At 37.4% G+C, this 24,112-nt stretch overlaps 1 protein-coding gene across 2 annotated transcripts in view; it reads right to left on the bottom strand.

Moving 5' to 3' along the window:
* Positions 1-426: 426 nt before the first annotated feature.
* Positions 427-24,112, bottom strand: part of NDUFS4 (NADH:ubiquinone oxidoreductase subunit S4) — a 130,197-nt gene continuing 106,511 nt past the window's right edge. For both annotated transcript variants that reach the window (XM_003276524.3, XM_030815764.1), the window contains one exon: positions 427-643. In XM_003276524.3, coding sequence (XP_003276572.1) covers positions 540-643 — 104 coding nt within the window. In that variant the 3' untranslated portion in view covers positions 427-539. The remainder of the gene's footprint in view (positions 644-24,112) is intronic.

Raw genomic sequence — 24,112 nt, 5'->3', positions numbered from 1 at the left:
TCATGAAGTGTTGATTTCTGGGCAGAGATTACTATGAAATGCAATTCATTCAGGCTCAAAGTACCTTAGTAAATTATAAAGTTGTAATTAAAAGAAGAGAACTTTAATAATAACAAGATAGGGGTTTAAGTTTATAAGACTGCAGTGTTATCGTGTACTTCTCTACCTATGATAAAACCATTTCTAAGACGACATTTTAATAATGTTGGCTGGTGATTTATAAACTATTAACTTGAGAATGGCTATAAAAAACAAATATAAAACTTCAATGTTCCAGCTGATTTCAAGCATTCCTGTTAATAGATTCTAAGTACCAAGACTTCCCAAAGGTATGATCACCTCAAATCTCCTCTATATATAGGAAATTGAAACATGCTCAATTTGAGACATCAAAAAACATTTAAAATAGACACCACAAAATGTATCTGTAGTTTAAAGGTCAAATTTATTAGGAGATTAAGAGATGTATTATACATGGACTATAAATACTGCACAGCTGACTTTATTCACAGTCAAGCACAGATATAGTCAGTGCCAACCTATTTTGTGGATACTCTTGTTCTTTTGTTCCAAGAAAAGTTTGCACCATAAGACTTGGACTTGGGTTTTGGAACCTTCCTCTCTTCAACGTCATAGCTCCATCCTAGGAGGAAAAAACAAAGACAAATACACAGAAACAGAATTAAAGAGGATACCTGAAGAGCACAGCAAGCAGAGGCCAGCTTTTATAACTTAATGTTCATTTATCATCAAGAGTATATGTCAACACATCTGAGATATACTTACTATTTGTTCTCTTATAATCCTCTGTGAGAAAAGGGTCCAAAAGATTGCCTGCAGTTTACCATATCTCAAGTTAAAGATGTAAACTACGATTCAATTTCACCTTGCTCAATTACTGATATCTATGTATTATGTAAAAATTTCCATTACTCTATGTGGTTTAACATAGGCCTTTAAAATAGTTGCAATGAAGAGCGATGAACATTATAACCAATCTCACTATTCTTCTAAAAGTTGGTTTCTTTACAAGAGTTTGGAACTCTTCCAAAGGGATATAGAAAAATATGTAAACGTATATATATGTACGTGTGTGTGGGTGCATGTGTGTACTACATAGTTGAAGTGGACCATGAGAGGTTACTTGGTTCAATCCCCTGGCCTTGGACAGGCTACTGATTAAACTCAAAAATTGATTTTCAACATTTATTTCAAGGGCTATCTGCACTAATTGGACTCAGATGGGAGTACCTGATAAAGAGCGCAAATTGTTAGGCCTGACCAAAGGCCCACTAGATCAGAATCTCTGGTAGGGGCCCAGGAAACTACACTTTATCAATTCCAGGAGATTTCTGTACATAAAAAGGTAAGGGCCACTAATGAAAGCTGTCTGTTCTCTTCTGAGTATTTATGTTTTCCTTCCAAAGCCATTCCAGCATTTTGTAATTTTGAAAACTGGGTATATGTATGTCCACGTTTTCTGCATTAAGTCCTATTCTTTAGTTCTCCTAAAACATGGGAAACAAATCAACATCCTCCTCCTTAAAAATGTAATTAAGTCATTCTTTTATTCCCTAAGCTAGGCAACCCCTATAACATTCACTTTTCTTCATAAAATCCATTTTCCCACACCTGTAATTTATTCTTCTCTCAGGACTTTATTCAAATAACTAATCTTGAAACATCTAATTCATGGCTGTATCATGCAGTCATGTATAAAATGTCCAAAATGTGATTATTATATAGTCTAATTAAATGAGCTTCTTGATCTTGGTAAGTATAGTACTTTCTGCCACAAAGCTTACATTTCAATAGTCCCTTAGTTAGTATTAGTTTTACCACAAAAGTTAAGCCTATGAAACTCAACTCATCAAAGTATACTACTGCTACTGTTCACAAAGGAAAGTAACAACATTTAACAGAGTATTTTAATTTAAAATTTTAATCTACTTTATCCATAAGAGAATATTACATTCCCAACTGCTGGAACTCCATCTCCAAAGAAAGTCCAATAACTATAAGGAAATGGGGAAGCAGGAAAGCAAATGAAACATCAGAATCCAGGAGAGAAAATATTAATTTACTTGCTCAACATAACCTTACTTTCAGAGTAGAATATATGTTTTGAGAACTTTCTTATCCATTAAAGTTACAAAGCTATAGCTTTAAGAGAATCTGGACTTATAAAGTACGTACGTTAACAAGTAGTTATCTCCATTTCAAAAAATTTACTAAAGGGCATAAGAAAAGTTTGTCTTTCATAAGGTTGTCATGAGGATTAAAGTACATGTCTTGTACTTCATAACGATGTGATAATTCATGTAAAGTGCTAAGAAAGCAACTGCCTTAACAATCATTTATTGAGTTCTATGAGAAAGTTACTTTTCCTAAAACCTTTATATGAAGTAATATTATTCCCCTTGTACAGGTGAGTAAACTGAGGCTCAGAGAGGTTAGGCAACTAGCATAAGGTCACTCAGCCAAGAAGGGGCAGAATCAGGATTTAAACATAGACGGCCAGATTCTGGAGGCTTTGCCTTACCTATTATGCTACATTGTCTCTTGTGGTTTATAGTAGGCACTCAATAAATGTTAAGTATTATTTGGTCCTCAAATTTGACTCACAACTTCGTAGCAACATGTCTCTATAAAATTCCCATTACATTAGAGCCCATTAAATTTGAATTTGTGATGTTTCGGGTATAGCTAGCTATAATCTAACCTAGGAGAAAACATTTTAGATGGGGTATACAGGGGAGACCTCCCTCCCTGAGAAGTAGGCAGAGAACAGTAATTGCAAAGGCCCTGAGGCAAGAGCATTCCTGGTGTACTAGGTAGTATGTTCTAGTCCCTATGCTGAGTGCTTGAAATTTATTTTTATTGAAATTTTATGTGCGGAGTTTATAGGTTGCATGGCTATAAGGAAGGCATTATATCTTAATTTTACATTAACTTAAAGGAAAAAATATTGAGAAAATAAACAGCCTAAGGTCACAGGGCTAATAAGTGGCAAAACCAGGATTTTAACCAAGATGGACTTTTACACTTAAGTACTTTATTAATAAAACTGCATTTCTTTAAAAATATCCCGCAATTACAAGTTTTATCTATTTCATTCATTTCCTTTTATTTGAAAAAATATGTTGAAAAGACTTTAAGAATCCCTGTAAAATAAATTTATGTTCCCTATGTGCTCTCCCACAATTATGAGGAAGGAAATGGTTTCTAGTGTAGATTCTGTATTTGGTTATAATGATAGCTGGAAAATTAACCCATGACCTCCATAATCTTTTCTTGCCAAATGATAGGTAAGAAACCTAAGTTCTCTCTCCTCTTATTACCTCCCAACACACACTCTCCAGGTCAATAAAGACATTAGGAAAGAAACTGCAGAAGAAATGAGAAAGCACTCAAGTATCTAGGAACTAGTAATATACACACAAACACAAAACTGATAATCACTCTCTCATTCACTCAATTACCCTTTCAGCCGCCAGGGAGAATTCTTTGTACTACCTCAGATCTCAGACACAGATCTAATATCTATTCTGGTTATGGAGTTTCAAAATGTGGTCAGGGTCACTGCAATGTGAGAAGAATGAAGTTTTATACACATAAAAGAACAACTACTTTGGGTTTTCTCCTGGTAACTAAGGAGTGAGCTGGCTCCTGGGAATTGTGAGCCAGCTTACAGTTGCTGTTGATGGTGATAACAATAAATAGAAGTATCATGACAGAGAGATTGGAATGTGGATAGGCAAAGCACCCTGTGAAAAACAAACAAAAATACACAGAGAAGAAGCCTGCATTTGCTAATAGGATCCATCTCTATATAATTACCACTGACCACTCATGATTGTTAGGATGTGTAGGGCAAAAAATTTATTATCTATCTTCCCATTTTTCTGTGGCAAACAAACAACTTTGTTTCCAAAGTTGCACATGCAACTGTGCTTCTCTAAACGCAAAGGAGCATATGAGGAAGTCCAATGACAATTCACAATAGAGACTAAAACTAAGAATCCACATACATCTCTTTCATTATTCGGAAAACTTTTCTACTATGTAGGGCTGTCATCATAATAAAAATTTGCTGTTTTTTGAGATACTGTTAAGAATCTGATCACATTTCCAAGCATCCTCCTCCAAGGTGTTTATGTTACAGTACCTGGATGAACAAATTTACTGGTCCCACTGTACTCGAATATAAAGGTTACTTGAGCAAACAGTGAAGCTGAGCTAAAAAGATAAAACTCTAAGAATAACACTTGAAAGGACATTAAGCATGTGTGCTTAAGAACAGGTAAGTTAGACGAATTATACTCATCTTTTCTACTTCCTATTTGACACTTGTTGCTAAAACGAAAGAATGTATTTTGCTAGAAATAAAATGTAGATATTAAATGTTTAAATTTCTATGTCTTTAACCTTAAAATAATTTTTTTTTTAAAAGAAAGAGCCCAAACTTATTTTTCTGAATGGGAACATGGAAGTGAAAATACTTGCACTCTCTGAAGAATGCTTATATAAAATGAAGGAATAGTCTACAATCATAATGGTCCCATATGTTGTCCTATTAGGGTACTGAAAACCAGCCCCTTGCTCTTCCCAGCTGTGCAACAGAAGAAGATCAAAGCAAAGCAATGGAGTCCAAGGCAGCTGCACCAGGGATGGGTAAAGCTCCCAGTGCTGCCGTCACTTTCTAGAGGAGAGTAGCCATGTGGCACAGATTTGCCACAAACCCAACTACCAGCACCTAAATGATGAGAAACTGACTCCCTTTGCTGTTTCACACACTGAAACGCTTTCACAAAAATTGTTTGAACTTTATGCCCTAGTATCAGAGAAGTACCTTTGGAAAATGCTGTAGTAAACTTAAAATATGATCTTTAACATCCCATGCCTAATTTCTTTTTCTGAAATATGCCAGTTTATTTTGTAGATCTCCACATTGTGAGTGGAATATTCTATTTCCTATGATATAAACGATATAATCATCTTTTCAAATGCCAAAAAACCCCAACCTCTGAACAAAACCAGGCCACAATTAACTTATGAATTTCACATATAAGACAGAAAAATAAAATCAATTCCATTCATTTTTATACAGAATCATTTCATTTATTGTTCAGTAATATAAAAATACAAACATCCATCAGTTCTTTTATTGCTTGTGAAATGTTTTACCTCAAGTAACCTTGATTGATGTTCTGTGAAAGGTCTTTCTTCTCTAATAACCTAATCTCAAACCCTGACATGAGTTTGCAAGTGAACAGCTAAATGATTTTTCCTACTCTCCATTTGTGCACAGAACAAGAACTACTACATAATTTGGCACAAACTGACGTAACTGACAGTCACTTCCAACTGAAGCATGGGATCAGAAGAGCAAAGCTTTGGGAGGCCAAAGCAAGGTACACTGGTACTTGGAAGGCTTCAAGATTCTTCACCAGGCTATGTACCCATATTATATCTGGCTGAAAGCAGAGCATAACCCTAACATATAATTTTAAGAAGGAGAAAAGAAAAATAGCTTTTTAGGAATTTCACTTTAAAAGTCTCTTTGAAATTACCAATTAGGTATATAATATGGGGGTGGGGTACAGTAGGGGGTAAATGGTTCAGAATAATGTAAAAGTATCCTAGATCTTCTATAGAAAATACTATGGAGAAATAACAGCAGTTTCGGATACACTGGCAAAGCAAGTCTTTCCATGAAACTTATATAAAGTGATTTACACAAGCAAATAAGGTGAAAACATGAGGCACCTGAAATATTTGTTAGATTAGTAATACTCTACACCTGCTGTAGCTGTGCCACCTCTCAAACCCCAAAATACTGCTTTGATGTGACAGTCAACGGCCCCCTGAAATTTTATCTTTTCAAATAATATACTTGCTACATAATATTACTATTATTTTCAAAGCAGTAGTTGGAACTATTCAGCATTTGCCACAAAACAAACCAAGGTAGTAATCCATTACTCCAGCTTTTGTGTTCCAAAAGTACATCTGAAAATCAGTCATTAGAAATTTAGAACACATTTTTCTGGAGAAAAAAACTACACAAATAGCCAAAAACCACTCCCAGAGATTTGCAAGCTACTCATAGGGATTCTCAGAATCCTATTTAACCTATAATATACCAGGAATGTCACTAAGCCACCATATGTAATTCTCTCTCGTGCTCACGCCTTAGCAGTACTTTCCTAGCCACAGAAAGAGGATCCAGGATTAAACATTGGGAGGAAAAAGCTATGTATGAAAAAAAAATCTTTCGTGAATTCACCTAAAGTTTATTTGTGACTCCTAAATCAATGCCCATGGTGCTTCTGTGGTCATCTGTGACATGTGGAGAATGTCAAAAAATTTTAGTCCCATAACACACATTTCTAAATGAGGTGAAGCAGGATATGCTCTGTCTTCTTGTTTCAGCTCTCATACTGTAAACAAGCATACTTTTTGTGCTCTATTTAGTGCCAATTTTTTGCATTTCTGTGCTGCTTTTTGGTAATTTCACTGTTTAAAATGGTCCCCAAACACTGTGCTGAAATGTTATCTAGTGTTCCAAGAAAGCTGTGATGTGCCAATATGTGTTTCAGATAAGCTTTGTTTAGGCATGAGTTACAGTGCTGTTGGCTGTGAGTTCAATGTTGATGAATTAACTGTATTAAATAAGGTGTCTTTAAACAAAAACACATACAAAACAAGGTTATGTACTGGTCAGATGACAAACTATGCGACCAGAGGCCTGCAGGAACCTAACCATGTATATCCCGAGGAATAAGAATTCCTGCTAATTTAGTGTTTCATAGTGACTTTAAAGAACGTAACTGTGAATAAGGAGAATCAACTATAATTGAGAGATATATAGTCTGTCCTCTCTCATAGATTTGACTCCCCTCTCAACCCAGTCCTGGAAAAATCAGTTTTGTCTCAATTTGCAACTCATCTCAACATTTCTTTACCCTACATAAATTTGTGCTGTTTGACTTGTCCTTTGAACTGGTTATAACATTTGCCTGGCTCCCTTATATCAGATGAGTAAAATCCTTCAATACATGTTTATTGTATATCTGTGCTAGAGTCAGTGTATCTTTTTCTGGAAAATTTCTTTTAGCAATTTTGGAGGTCCCCTTGAGACATCCTATAGATGTATCAACCAAAGGCAGGCAAACTTCTTCATCAAAGAAATGGTGTACCTTATGCTTAAGCCTGCATACCTCTTTTCTTGGCTCTAAAAGGTGAATGCAAAGCAGCAAGAGAACTCTGCTGACTCTGGTCTTTTGCTCTCTACTAATCTGGGGAATTGGTTTTGCAATCTGACCATCTGATGATCCCCATAAATGGATTAATGGTTTATAGAGGTCTATTCTCTGTTCGGTGAGAAAAAATGGAGAATCTAGTTTGTTAATCTATTTTGGACTCAAATCAATTAAGAATTTGTACTCAGAAAAGAACAGCTCTTTGGTATTTCATCATTTTGTATTATTAACTCATGGCTGAAAGTTTATTTTATTTTTATTTATTTATTTATTTTTTGAGACGGAGTCTTGCTCTGTCACCCAGGCTGGAGTGCAGTGGCGCCATCTCGGCTCACTGCAAGCTCCGCCTCCCAGGTTCACGCCATTCTCCTGCCTTAGCCTCTCCGAGTAGCTGGGACTACAGGCGCCCGCCACCACGCCCGGCTAATTTTTTGTATTTTTAGTAGAGACGGGGTTTCACCGTGTTAGCCAGGATGGTCTCGATCTCCTGACCTTGTGATCCGCCCGCCTCAGCCTCCCAAAGTGCTGGGATTACAAGCGTGAGCCACCGCGCCCAGCCGGCTTAAAGTTTAGAACTGAAGTTATAAACTCTGTGTGACTGTATGTCTATCAATGTCTGTATAGAGAAAAGCCTTACTGTGCGTGTAGATAAGGCTTTTCTACCTTCAGGTGGCACTAATTAGATTATGAAGTCTTTTTAAGGAACTGTGGGCCGGGTGCTGTGGCTCATGCCTGTAATCCCAGCACTTTGGGAGGCCAAGGCGGGCGGATTACGAGGTCGGGAGATCGCGACCATCCTGGCTAACAAGGTGAAACCCCCTCTCTACTAAAAATACAAAAAATTAGCTGGGCGTGGTGTCGGGCGCCTGTAGTCCCAGCTCCTCGGGAGGCTGAGGCCGGAGAATGGCATGAACCCGGGAGGCGGAGCTTGCAGTGAGCTGAGATCGCAGCCACTGCACTTCAGCCTGGGTGACAGAGCAAGACTCCGCCTCCAAAAAAAAAAAAAAAAAAAAAAACTCTGTTCTGATTACCTTATAGAGAAAAATAAGTGATTATGTAAACTGAATAATCTTAAAATTTTCAGAGAAGGAAATGGAACTTCTAATATTTTCAGTGTGCTAGAAATTATTTTAAGCTACAAGTACTTTTTAAGAGTACTTAAAAAGTACTCTTAGAGCAACTAACAAACATTTTGAGACTTCAAGTTCATATCATGTAGGTAAATCTTGACAAACAAGACTAATAATTTTGATTTAATAAAACAGCAAGGTTTTCTCTGGTTTATCAATGTTAAATATATAAACAGACTTTTATTCCACTTGCATTTTTTTTAATTATACATGTTTACTAATCAAATAAGCCGGAATTACTTGTTTAATGTTTAGTCATGAAAAATGTAAACTTACGATTAACCATATTGATTCATTATTGACAATTAACAATAATTATGTTTTGTAATATGTCACCTTCAAAATTAACTTCCAAGATCGTCAGGTAATTAATAGATATTTATTAGATATCCAGATCTCTTATTTTTTTAATTATTTTTTAAGGCTAGTGGAGTCAAGCTGTGGGAGTGGAAAAGGAATAATGAAATCTGTAACCGGTTGTGATCAATTAGTTGTGAACCCTAGATCTCTTCTAAGTAAGACAGAATACTAATCCATTGATAATGACAGGGTTCAGGACATGCTACCCTAAAATAATGGCACCTTGGCATTTGAGGAAACAGAGAAGGAAGGCCACTCTGACCTCCTCCCACCCTTGTACCTTGAAGTAGACCATAAAATAATTCTCTGGCCTTCCCGTGGAAGAAGTCATAAGACACTCATGTGCCCTATCACCCAGAGGCAAGGAATATCAAAGAGGGATGGACTTAAGAGAAGAATCTGAACAAACAGGCCTAGCTAAGTTCTCTCTAGCTTATTAGTATTGGATCATACCTTCTTTATCCAGTCATATTTCCACACACAATGTACTTTTTCTTCAAATTTAGCATAAAATACACAAGTATTCCTGTTTCTTTGGATTTTCATTTCTAAAGGGTCCTGTATCACATAAAACTTACATTAAATATGTGCTTTTCTATTTTTAACTGTCTTTTATTATAGGAGATGAACCTATGTGATGGGTGAGAAAAGACATCTTTTCTCCACTATAATTACCAGGCAAAATTTTAAATTTATATACTCTTGCTACTTATTTTCATATGCTACAGAGAGGCTGTATCTCTGGGTTGGTTAATGAACATGTTAATTTTTGCCACCTGGAGAAGTTGGAGTATAAGGAATGCATATAGTTATAGAAAGTTATGGTATTTATGAGATCTGCTAGTCTACTAAAATGCTGACGTGTAACCATTTTCAATTCTCCATCTCCCAGTTTCTCTATGGAATCAGTCACTTTGGTTAAAAGATACACATAAATGAAACTGGAAGAGAAGAAATGGTGGCAGAGAGGTAAAACTTTGCATGCAAGGTTATGAGTTGGGTTTTCGTTTATTAAAGGAAAAAGAGAATAGTTATGTCCTCAAGTAAAGTGACTGATTGTGCCAGAAAGAGAATGGTAAGAGCTAAGGTTCTTTACCATCATATTACCTTCTATATTTAAGTTTTACTGTGACTTTGCAGTGAGTGGCCACATATCATTTCTCAGGTACCTGTGATTATCTATCCTAACTGTTCACATCTCCGGACAACTTTTGATATTTACCTTCCCACAACTGAATCCTAAATGTAAAATAAAACTTTCAGGATATCACTGCACCTAGAATTATCTTTGAGATTCCCTAGAGGGCCTCTGGAAAATCACAAAGATACATTCTTTCATTTTGTGAAAAGAGAGGTGCTAAAAATAATTAGATTTATTTTATATGCTATTATTAACGAGCTACTTGGAAATAGTTGTCAACTCTGAGAAAAGTTGGCAATTCAGAAAAGATGCTTAGCCATCCCAAGGTTAAATTTCATGGGTAAAGTGTTTGTTAGTAACCAAAATTGTATGCTATATGGTAAGTTCCTGGGGAATTATCAGTGCCTTCACTGCTCAAGATGTGTTCTATTTACCTCAGTCCTTGTACTGCTTTGCCCAGCAAATAATTACAGTATAGTTTATCATTCATAATTTGTTATTTTTAAAAATATTAACTTGGTTGCATCTTTACTTCTGTAGTTTACATCTTGCATCTTCTAGGCCAGTAAATGTCAACTGGAAATCAATGTCACTTATCTGAGTTTTATTAATATACTGATATTTAGGCCATACTCCAGACTTACTGAATCTTTTTACTAGATTTTAAATCTAGTGGCAAGTTCTTGGTGTGGTTTCCTAGCTCAAGAGACTTAAAAGTCCAATCAGAGATTCCTTGTAAAAACTTTCACCAAAGCAAACAAGAAAGCGTATATGACAAATTAACTATTGCTACACCTATGTAAATGATAAGGCTAAATATCATACCAATGTTATTTTGTGATCACAAATAATCTCTTGCTGATATTATTTCCTAATCAAAATGGAGAAGGAATAGAAAAAAAATTTTTGTTTCAATGGAAAACTGCATTGTCTCTAGCACACACTTCCCCTTCTAGGTTATCAGATTTTAGATCAGTTCCTTATCTTTTAGCTACTTGGCAACTCTTTTTAGGTTGTACACAATTGATACACATGTAATTTCTGTCCTGTGTTCTACTTAATAGACCTTCCCCACCAAAACCCAATTTTGTCTCTATTTGCAATTCACTACATTTCTTTATTTCACACGAATTAGTGCTGTTTTGACTTTTAGTTTGAACTGGTTGTAATATCTGCCTTGTTCCCTTATATGAGTAAAATAAATTTTTACTTGCATTTTATACCTATATGAAAGTCATGATTCTTGCCTTTGTTTTGAAAGTTTTTTTTGTTTTGTTTTTTTAGAACATGATATATGGATGTGAGGCTGAGACCCTCATAAGAGGTTACGTTAGGTGGAAGCCCAGACCTTACTGATGTTGTTCACTTCTGGGATAATTCTAAGTACTAAGCTGCACCTCCAATTATTTCTTTATTTTCCTGGATCCAGGGCCAGACCTGTTTCCTTCCCTGCTTCTACCCTCTATTACTTCAGAGGTGGGTTTTCCACCCCAATAGACCCACTATGAACAGAATGCGGTTTCACAGCTTGTCCTCAGCCCTCCTATTCCTGAAAGAAACCTTCCTTTATTTATTTTGAGAATTTCAAAGAGTTTTTATAGCCAATAACAATGAGAAAAACACAGGGGGTAAAATGACATACTAGAGAAAAGTCACAAAGTTTCAAATCAGATCAAACGGGGGAAAAAAGGCCATTTCTGGTTTTCACTAGCATGTAAATGGTAGTAGATTCTAGTCTTCCACCATCCAAATTTTCCACAGCTGTCTGTCTTCCACCTCCTCTCTCCATGATGTAACTTGCTCCACCCCCCATCCTTCTACCCCATCACTTATTACATAACACAAGGAAAGACAAAAGCCACATGGGTGAGAAAGGTGGGTGTTTTTAGTATACAAAGAACTGAAGTGAGGTTCATCTACATTTCAGAGGAAACCCAGATATTCTTTTTTCCCTCTTTACAAAGAAACATTATCATTAAAGAGTTCCTTTGGAATAGATGCTGAGCTTAAGATGTTTAGGATGAGGCCCTAAGTTTAAAGCTAAAAGAATCAGGGGTATTTATTTATATTTGCTTTGTGTGTCAGTATGTTTGGGGACATGGTAGTGGGAAAAGGGAGAAAATGAAGTCATAGGGAGCATTCAGTCTTTTCTTCTTTTCCACTCCCCAATTTCAGAACACCAGCCTTCCATAAGAAGTGAGGTAAAGAAGAGAGAGCTATGCAAAAAAGATATAAGCTGAGGGGACAGCTGCAGAAATTATCAATAGGAGGAGAAAGAGAACTTCTTTTCATCTCAAAAATGAGAGTATTCTTATATAAAAAGATGAGCCTGCATAATACCTTATTTGATTAAGAACTGAAAACAGATGATTAATGGGGGAACTTGTGTACTTATAGAGATACTATAGGTATATAGTACATCCCTGTACTATTATCCCTCCCTATTATCTCTACTATAAAGATACTATAGAAACTTATAGCATCTCTAGAGTATACTATATGGAGTATATATAGTATATTATCTCTCTATATAGAGATACTATATAGATAATAGAGTGAATAATACATAGTCTAGAGATATTCTGTAGTCTATTCCATATATCTATATAGTAAAGAGATACTATAGTATCTCTATACTATACTCTAGAGGTACTATAGGGACACTACATTATCTCTGTAGAGACCTACAGTATCTATTATTTTATAAGTAACATAAGAGTTTCTACATATCCTTAATTCATTCTAGGTAAGAGTACCTGAAGAATAGAACTGTACTTCTTAATAAGTATTACATTTGAACTTTTCCAAGTTGGATATGAGTTTCCTGTTTCTCATATTTACTATAGGAATTATTTAATGAACTATTTACGTAGAATATATATATATATATATAATGTATACCCTGTATATTGCTAAATATATCAGTGTTCAGTAGAAATATGTGAGCCATATGTAAGTTTCTAGTAGCCACATTAAATAAAAGGAAATACATAAAATTAATTTTAATAATATTTTACTTAGTCCAGTGTTTCTAGATCACTTCATGTAACAAAAATTGAGATACTTTGTTTTTTTATACTAAGAAATTCAGTGTGCATTTTTTTCATACTTTGAAATTCAGTGTGCATTTTACCCTTACGGCACATCTAAATTCGAATTAAACACATATCAAGAGCTAAAATCACATGTGGCCAGTGGCTACCATAATGGATAGTGTAGACCTAGATTATTATTTTTTAAGATCTACTAGCATCATAGTACCAGGAAAACATTGGACTTGGAATCTAGAGGGTTAGGCACGGTCAGGAGCAATGTGATTGATCTGGGGCTTGTTTTCTTAACTTCTGTAGGTCTCGGTATCCTATCAGAGGGAGAGTTTGGAATAAATAACATACAGTTCGGAAGCAATTCAAACATTATGAAATAATCATTTTAAGTATGTTTCAATACACTTCAGGATGCTAATCCTTAATAAACTCAGGATAAACTCCAAATTAACTTGACAGGAAGACATTCATTAGCTGTATTTTACGAACACACTAAAATATAAGAAATTGTTAATCATTGTACTATAGCTTTCTTTCTTCAGGTTTCTAATTACAGGGAATTAACAGATTAACAGTTCTTCTAAAAAAAAGAACAAGTCACCAAATTAAGGTGATTTAAAGAAAAGTTTAAAGCATAATCTGGAGAATCATTTAGAACATTACTGAATTTGCTGTTAAAATTCACCAATATTTATTGAGCACATTAAAAGATAAATAGGACTTCTTTTCCCTGGTAAATTCTTATAATCCAATAGGCAGGATAAAATATTACAGTTTGAGTGTAAGAACTATGCCTTATTTATCCCCAGAGCCTAGCCATACAGTGCTGACATACAATAGGGTGTGTTCAACATGCTTCTGAGTGCAGTACAAAAAAGGTAAAAGAGAAAACCATACTATAAGAGCTGCAAGAAAGGAACAAATTATTGTGAAAGTTAAAAGGAAGAAAGAGGAGTTCATCCAGTAGTAGACGGGAGGTGGGAGTGAAGGAGGGCAATAAGAAAAGGGATCAAGAAATGAGACAGCATATGAAATGAAGACTAGGTTGGTGTTTCACAGGCAGGGATAAGAATGAGAAGAGTATTAATGAGGTTGTAGAGGGAGGAAGGTGTATAGTAGGTTTGGAATGTAAGGGCAGAAAGTAAGAGTTGGAACACAGACAAAACTTGTTAGTGCCTATATTGTGAAGAACTTTGAATTATCAGTTGAGGAATTTGTCTATTAAACATAGACTCTTGAAGATATTTGAATAAAGGGTATTTGGGGACTTATACAAATGTCATAGTATTGAGGCAGTATACATAACAGTTTAGACTAGAGGTCATCTAAAATTTTCTGTAAAGGGCCAAGTAGTAATTATTTTTAGGCTCTGGGGCCATATAGTCTCTATTACAACTACTTTTCTACCACTGTAGCCGAAAAGCAGTCATAGACCATATATAAATGAATAAACATGACTGTTCAAATGAAATTTGTTCACCTCTTTGTAAGTATGTGTCCCTGTTACTTAATGTTACATAATGTCTCTAAACCTCAGTTGCCTTGAACAATTAAATGGAGACAACTGTTCCTGCTTCGCAGAGTTACTAAATGAGAATGAAAAGCACTTAGCATAGTGCCTAGCTCATGATTTAGTGTTTATGTTACTTTCTGTGGTGGTAATACTTATTACCCGAGTCTCAAAATATAATTAGAGGGCATTAAATATGTTTTGTAAGGCTGGGTGCAGTGGCTCACGCCTGTAATTGCAGCACTTTGGGAGGCCAAGGCAGATGGATCACCTGAGGTCAGGAGTTCGAGGCCAGCCTGGCCAACATGGTAAAACCCTGTCTCTACTTAAAAAAAAAAAAAAAAAAAATTAGCTGGGCATGGTGGTGCATGCTTGTAGTCCAGGAAGCTGACGCAGGAGAATCACTTGAACCTGGGAAGTGGAGGTTGCAGTGAGCCGAGATCATGCCACTGCACTCCAGCCTGGGTGACAGAGTGAGACTCTGTCTCCAGCCCGCCACCCCCACCCCCACCACAAAAAAGTTTTCCAGAAAGCAACTGAATCTGAAAATCTTACTCCCCTTTTGTATTGATTTTCTACAATCTTTAATGTCAAGGGAAACCATGCTCATGACTTCTCTTTTTATTTGACATTTAAAAGGGAAATGAAAAAACTAAGAAGATAAAAGGTAGGCTTTTATCTTCAGAATAGTTCCTGAATTGATATACAAATAATCAACTGTATATCAAATACAATTGATATTTGATTTGTATATCAATTATCAAATACAATTTGATAATTGTCAAAAGCTAATATACTTTTAGGCTGCATTAATATAAAATATAATTTGATAAGTGATACATAAATCATCTTTTGTGTAGGTATGTGGCAGTTTTACCCTAACTTCCTATTTCTAGATACTACTGAAAGGCAAGCATTAATGCCCATAAACATATAACCTTTGTCATATTTTACTATTAACACAGAATCAGCTGTATTAACAAAAACTCATTTTCCCCTATACAGCATATGAGTAAGGCACTGGGCTAGATAGCAAAGAAATAAAGACCAACTAGCCCATGGGCTTTAACATCCTTACGTCTATAGTTTTTGGACATTACCCAATCCAACTTCTCATTTCAAAGATGAAGAAGTATGCTTCTAAAAGGCTAAGTGTAGTGAAGCATGACTTGTTCAAGTTCTCCTGTGAGGTAGACCGCTGTGGAATGAGAATCTTAGTTACCAGCCTCTTAATCCAGTAGTCTTTACATATTAGTGCATCTGAACCTTTTTTTTTTTTTTTTAAATGCCTTAACTTATCAGAACATTGGTTCACTCCACCTTCAATAGCACTAGCTGACAACAAATGATTTTAGCTGTGGGCATAGGGAGGATCCATTTGTATGTCCTTCACTACTATTTACCTACCTAAGAGGGGCAAGTCAGACGGAAGGGGATGCGGTGGAATTTGGAAAAGATCCCCCACCTCCACCTTTTTTTTTTTTTTTTTTCTTGAGATGGAGTTTTTGCTCTTGTTGCCCAGGCTGGAGTGCAATGGCATGATCTCAGCTCACTGCAACCTCTGCCTCCCAGGTTCAAGCGATTCTCCTGCCTCAGCCTCCTGAGTAGCTGGGATTACAGGCATGTGCCACCATGCCCAGCTAATTTTGTATTTTTAGTAGTGACAGGGGTTCTCCATGTTGGTCAGGCTGATCTCAAACTCCCAACCTCAGGTGATCCGCCCACCTCAGCCTCCCAAAGTGCTGGGATTACAGGCGTGAGCCACCGTGCCCGGCCTCCCCACCTCCACTTCTGTAATGCTTCAATGGTGTTTATTTAGATCTTGCTTCCACTGTAGCTGAAGAAACAGGATTTATCTATTTAAGGACATAGAATGCTACATGTTAAGTAAATAAGGCAGATCATAAGTACTATAGCGAAATCAAGAGTGGAATAATCATTGAGGACTTTCCCAGGAGATGAGAATGGTTTCAAATTCTTGAGTAAAGAAATATGTTTCTTTTTATTTATTTATTTATTTATTATTTTTTGAGACTGAGTCTCACTCTCTCACCCAGGCTGGGGTGTAGTGGTATGATCTCAGCTCACTGCAACCTCCACCTTGTGAGTTCAAGCGATTCTCCCGTCTCAGCCTCTTGAGTAGCTGGGACTACAGGCGTGCACCACCACATCCAGCTAATTTGTATATTTTTAGTAGAACCAGGGTTTTGCTGTTGGCCAGGCTGGTCTCCAACTTCTGACCTCAAGTGATCCACCCATCGAAACCTCCCAAAGCACTGGGATTACAGGCATGAGCCACTCTGCCCGGCCAGGGAAATATATTTTAGAAAGTCAGTTATTCCACCAGATACTGAGTGTCCATTATATGTCAGGTTTTGTGCTAGGTGCTAGGCACATAGCAGTGACCAAGACAGGACATAGTTCTACTATCTTAAAGGTTAAAATTCCTGATTCACTGTTAGCCGACAACTTTATGTCACTAACCACTAGGCTTTTTAAAGTTACACTTTCCAGAGACTTTGATAATGTTCCTCAATTTTCTTTCCTGGGGAGGTAGAAGTCAGATGAGAAAGGCACTTGATTTTAATAGGAACAGTGGTGAGCTCACACTGGCAATTCACATGGCAACTGTAGTCATGCAGTCCTTGTGACCACTTAGAGAAAGACTAACCAGGGATTTAAAAATTTAATTAGATTTCCTGTTACTAAACTCACATCACAGACTTCAAATGAATAATTTTCAAAGTGTCAAACATGAAATATGATAGGCTGAAAAGATAAAAAAAAATTAATGGAACTGTTTTTATAACTATGTTACAGTTTACAAAGAGAGTAATGTTATTTTAAGTCAAAATAATATTTTAAAAGACCACTTTTGAGAACAATTATGTAATTAAGAAATTTGGAACTTGCCAAGAAAGCATAAGTAAGGAATTGCACTTAAAAACCTTTTTTAAAAAAGTTTTTAAAGGTCTCTTAAGAGTTACGGTGGAGCCAAGATGGCCAAATAGGAACAGCTCCAGTCTACAACCACCAGCGTAAGCGACGCAGAAGACGGGTGATTTCTGCATTTCCAACTGAGGTACTGGGTTCGTCTCACTGGGGAGTGTTGGACAGTGGGTACAGCACACCGAGTGTGAGCCAAAGCAGGGCGAGGCATTGCCCCACCCGGGAAGCACAAGGGGTCAGGGAATTCCCTTTCCTAGTCAAAGAAAGGGGTGACAGATGGCACCTGGAAAATCGGGTCACTCCCACCCTAACACTGAGCTTTTCCAATTGTCTTAGCAAACGGCACACCAGGAGATTGTATCCTGCACCTAGCTCAGAGGGTCCTACGCCCACGGAGCCTCACTCATTGCTAGCACAGGAGTCTGAGATCAAACTGCAAGGCGGCAGCGAGGGTGGGGGAGGGATGCCCGCCATTGCCAAGGCTTGAGTAGGTAAACAAAGCCACCGGGAAGCTCGAACTGGGTGGAGCCCAGCGCAGCTCAAGGAGGCCTGCCTGCCTCTGTAGACTGCACCTCTGGGGGCAGGGCATAGCCAAACAAAAGGCAGCAGAAACCTCTGCAGACTTAAATGTCCCTGTCTGACAGCTTTGAAGAGAGTAGTGGTTCTCCCAGCATGCAGCTGGAGATCTGAGAACGGACAGACTGCCACCTCAAGTGGGTCACTGACCCCTGAGTAGCCTAACTAACTGGGAGGCAGCCCCCAGTAGGGGCAGACTGACACCTCACACGGCCAGGTACTCCTCTGAGACAAAGCTTCCAGAGGAACGATCAGGCAGCAACATTTGCTGTTCACCAATATCTGCTGTTCTGCAGCCTCCGCTGCTGATACCCAGGCAAACAGGGTCTGGAGTGGACCTCGAGCAAACTGCAACAGACCTGCAGCTGAGGGTCCTGATTGTTTGTTAGAAGGAAAACTAACAAACAGAAAGGACATCCACACCAAAAACCCATCTGTATGTCACCACCATCAAAGACCAAAGGTAGATAAAACCACAAAGGTTGGGAGAAACCAGAGCAGAAAAGCTGAAAATTCTAAAAATCAGAGGACCTCTTCTCCTCCAAAGGAACGCAACTCCTCACCAGAAATGGAACAAAGCTGGACGGAGAATGACTTTGATGAATTCAGAGAAGAAGGCTTCAGACGATCAGTAATAACAAACTTCTCAGAGCTAAAGGAGGATGTTTGAACCCATCGCAAAGAAGCTAAAAACCTTGAAAAAAGATTGGACAAATGGCTAACTAGAATAAACAGCATAGAGAAGACCTTATGGAGCTGAAAACTATGGTATGAGAACTACATGATGCATGCACAAGCTTCACTAGCTGATTCAATCAAGTGGAAGAAAGGGTATCAGTGACTGAAGATCAAATGAATGAAATGAAGCGAGAAGAGAAGTTTAGAGAAAAAAGAATAAAAAGAAACGAACACAGCCTCCAAGAAATATGGGACTATGTGAAAAGACCAAATCTACGTCTGATTGGTGTACCTGAAAGTGACGGGGAGAATGGAACCAAGTTGGAAAACACTCTGCAGGATATTATCCAGGAGAACATCCCCAATCTAGCAAGGCAGGCAAATATTCAAACGCAGGAAATACAGAGAATGCCACAAAGATACTCCTCGAGAAGAGCAACTCCAAGACACATAATTGTCAGATTCACCAAAGTTGAAATGAAGGAAAAAATGTTAAGGGCAGCCAGAGAGAAAGGTCGGGTGACCCACAAAGGGAAGCCCATCAGACTAACAGCTGATCTCTTGGCAGAAACTCTACAAGCCGGAAGAGAGTGGGGGCCAATATTCAACATTCTTAAAGAAAAGAATTTTCAACCCAGAATTTCATATCCAGCCAAACTAAGCTTCATAAGTGAAGGAGAAATAAAATACTTTACAGACAAGCAAATGCTGAGTGATTTTGTCACCACCAGGCCTGCCCTAAAAGAGCTCCTGAAGGAAGCACTAAACATGGAAAACATGGAAAGGAACAACCGGCACCAGCCACTGCAAAAACATGCCAAATTGTAAAGACCATCGAGGCTAGGAAGAAACTGCATCAATTAACGAGCAAAATAACGAGCTAACATCATAATGACAGGATCAAATCCACACATAACAATATTAACTTTAAATGTAAATGGGCTAAATGCTCCAATTAAAAGACACAGACTGGCAAATTGGATAGAGTCCAGACCCATCAGTGTGCTGTATTCAGGAAACCCATCTCATGTGCAGAGACACACACAGGCTCAAAATAAAGGGATGGAGGAAGATCTACCAAGCAAATGGAAAACAAAAAAAGGCAGGGGTTGCAATCCTAGTCTCTGATAAAACAGATGTTAAACCAACAAAGAACAAAACAGACAAAAAAGGCCATTACATAATGGTAAAGGGATCAATTCAACAAGAAGAGCTAACTATCCTAAATATATATGAACTCAATACAGGAGCACCCAGATTCATAAAGCAAGTCCTTAGAGACCTACAAAGAGACTTAGACCCCCACACAATAATAATGGGAAACTTTAACACCCCACTGTCAACATTAGACAGATCAAGAAGACAGAAAGTTAACAAGGATATCTAAGAATTGAACTCAGCTCTGCACCAAGCAGACCTAATAGACATCTACAGAACTCTCCACCCCAAATCAACAGAATATACATTCTTTTCAGCACCACACCACACCTGTTCCAAAACTGACCACATAGTTGGAAGTAAAGCACTCCTCAGCAAATGTAAAAGAACAGAAATTATAACAAACTGTCTCTCAGACCACAGTGCAATCAAACTAGAACTCAGGATTAAGAAACTCACTCAAAACTGCTCAACTACATGGAAACTGAACAACCTGCTCCTGAGTGACTACTGGGTACATAACGAAATGAAGGCAGAAATAAAGATGTTCTTTGAAACCAACGAGGACAAAGACACAACATACCAGAATCTCTGGGACACATTTAAAGCAGTGTGTAGTGGGAAATTTATAGCACTAAATGCCCACAAGAGAAAGCAGGAAAGATCTAAAATTGACACCCTAACATCACAATTAAAAGAACTAGAAAAGCAAGAGCAAACACATTCAAAAGCTAGCAGAAGGCAAGAAATAACTAAGATCAGGGCAGAACTGATCTTAGTTACCATCAGAGAATACTATAAACACCTCTATGCAAATAAACTAGAAAATCTAGAAGAAATGGATAAATTCCTCGACACATATACCCTCCCAAGACTAAACCAGGAAGAAGTTGTATCTCTGAATAGACCAATAACAGGCTCTGAAATTGAGGCAATAATTAATAGCTTACCAACCAAAAAAAGTCCAGGACCACATGGATTCACAGCCGAATTCTACCAGAGGTACAAGGAGGAACTGGTACCATTCCTTCTGAAACTATTCCTATCAACATAAAAAGAGGGAATCCTCCCTAACACATTTTATGAGGCCAGCATCATCCTGATACCAAAGCCTGGCAGAGACACAACCAAAAAAGAGAATTTTAGACCAATATCCCTGATGAACATCAATGCAAAAATCCTCAATAAAATACTGGCAAACTGAATCCAGCAGCACATCAAAAAGCTTATCCACTATCATCAAGGGGGCTTCATCCCTGGGATGCAAGGCTGGTTCAACATACGCAAATCAATAAACGTAATCCAGCATATAAACAGAACCAACAACAAAAACCACATGATTATCTCAATAGATGCAGAAAAGGCCTTTGACAAAATTCAACAACACTTCATGCTAAAAACTCTCAATAAATTAGGTATTGATGGGACATATCTCAAAATAATAAGAGCTATCTATGACAAGCCCACAGCCAATATCATACTGAATGGGTAAAAACTGGAAACATTCCCTTTGAAAACTGGCACAAGACAGGGATGCCCTCTCTCACCACTCCTATTCAACATAGTGTTGGAGGTTCTGGCCAGGGCAATCAGGCAGGAGAAGGAAATAAAGGGTATTCAATTAGGAAAAGAGGAAGTCAAATTGTCCCTGTTTGCAGATGACATGATTGTATATCTAGAAAACCCCATCATCTCAGCCCAAAATCTCCTTAAGCTGATAGGGAACTTCAGCAAAGTCTCAGGATATAAAATCAATGTGCAAAAATCACAAGCATTCTTATACACCAATAACAGACAAACAGAGAGCCAAATCATGACTGAACTCCCATTCACAATTGCTACAAAGAGAATAAAATATCTAGGAATCCAACTTACAAGGGACGTGAAGGACCTCTTCAAGGAGAACTACAAACCACTGCTCAATGAAATAAAAGAGGACACAAACAAATGGAAGAACATTCCATGCTCATGGGTAGGAAGAATCAATATCGTGAAAATGGCCATACTGCCCAAGGTAATTTATAGATTCAATGCCATCCCCATCAAGCTACCAATGTCTTTCTTCACAGAGTTGGAAAAAACTACTTTAAAGTTCATATGGCACCAAAAAGGAGCCCACATCGCCAAGTCAATCCTAAGCCAAAAGAACAAACCTGGAGGCATCATGCTACCTGAGTTCAAACTATACTACAAGGCTATAGTAACCTAAACAGCATGGTACTGGTACCACAACAGAGATATAGACCAATGGAACAGAACAGAGCCCTCAGAAATAATGCCACACATCTACAGCTATCTGATCTTTGACAAACCTGACAAAAACAAGAAATGGGGAAAGGATTCCCTATTTAAGAAATGGTGCTGGGAAAACTGGCTAGCCATATGTAGAAAGCTGAAACTGGATCCCTTCCTTACACCTTATACAAAAATTTATTCAAGATGGATTAAAGGCTTAAATGTTAGACCTAAAACCATAAAAACCCTAGAAGAAAACCTAGGCAATACCATTCAGGACATAGGCATGGGCAAGGACTTCATGTCTAAAACACCAAAAGCAATGGCAACAAAAGCCAAAATTGACAAATGGGATCTAATTAAACTAAAGAAAGTGAACAGGCAACCTACAGAATGGGAGAAATATTTTGCAATCTACTTATCTGACAAAGGGCTAATATCCAGAATCTACAATGAACTCAAACAAATTTACAAGAAAAAAAAACAACCCAATCAAAAAGTGGGCGAAGGACATGAACAGAGACTTCTCAAAAGAAGACATTTATGCAGCCAAAAAACACATGAAAAAAATGCTCATCATCACTGGCCATCAGAGAAATGCAAATCAAAACCACAATGAGATACCATCTCACACCAGTTAGAATGGCCATCATTAAAAAGTCAGGAAACAACAGGTGCTGGAGAGGATGTGGAGAAATAGGAACACTTTTACACTGTTGGTGGGACTGTAAACTAGTTCAACCATTGTGGAAGTCAGTGTGGTGATTCCTCAGGGATCTAGAACTAGAAATACCATTTGACCCAGCAATCTCATAACTGGGTATATACCCAAAGGATTATAAAACATGCTGCTGTAAAGACACATGCACACGTATGTTTATTGAGGCACTATTCACAACAGCAAAGACTTGGAACCAACCCAAATGTCCATCAACGATAGACTGGATTAAGAAAATGTGGCACATATACACCATGGACTACTATGCAGCCATAAAAAAAGATGAGTTCATGTCCTTTGTAGGGACATGGATGAAGCTGGAAACCATCATTCTCAGTAAACTATCTCAAGGACAAAAAACCAAACACCGCATGTTCTCACTCATAGGTGGGAATTGAACAATGAGAACACATGGACACGGGAAGAGGAACATCACACTCTGGGGCCTGTTGTGGGGTGGGGGGAGGGGGGAGGGACAGCATTAGGAGATATACCTAATGTTAAATGACGAGTTAATGGGTGCAGCACACCAACATGGCACATGTATACATATGTAACAAATCTGCATGTTGTGCACATGTACCCTAAAACTTAAATTTAAAAAGTCTATTAATAACAGAATAGGATATACTTATATACTATCATATACTATTTGTCAGACCCTGGTCTAAACACTTTTATTAACTCATTTAATCCTCACAGTAATTCTCATTGCACATATGAGGAAAGAGAAGTATAAAGTCATACAGGTAGTGACATACAGATTCAAAGGCAGATAGGTTCACTTCAGACTTTTAATCATAAGCTATCCAATACTAAGTGAAAAAGAAAAGCAAATATGTTAGATTATAACCTTTATAATGCTTTCACATTTGTATTTCAGATAATGTTAGACGACACTAATCTCTTTATATACTGCCTTACAGTAACAATGCACTTAAACAGACAAATTCAATTTGAGAAACTAGAATAACAGGATACATTAGGTACAAATGTTTAGTAGTGCATTTGAATCTAAGGAAGACAAACAGCAGAAATACTGGCTGGAGGGAGGTCAAGGTCAGAACTAATAGTTATCAAGTAGAATATCTATTATGTATCCGCTATCACCCACTTCATGAGGTATCAAGTAGAATATCTATTATGTATCAGCTATCACCCACTTCATGAGGTATCAAGTAGAATATCTATTATGTATCAGCTATCACCCACTTCATGAGGTAGGTACCCTTATTTCAACTGAGAAACATTAAGTCCATTATGAAATTATCCAAAATCATATAGCTTCAAAGTGGCATAACCAAGATTAGAATCCATTATTAGTCTGACTACAAAACTTCCTTTC

This window comes from Nomascus leucogenys, chromosome 7b (assembly GCF_006542625.1).
Source record: "Nomascus leucogenys isolate Asia chromosome 7b, Asia_NLE_v1, whole genome shotgun sequence".
Lineage (NCBI taxonomy): Eukaryota > Metazoa > Chordata > Mammalia > Primates > Hylobatidae > Nomascus > Nomascus leucogenys.
This window is presented reverse-complemented; position numbering and strand designations above follow the sequence as displayed.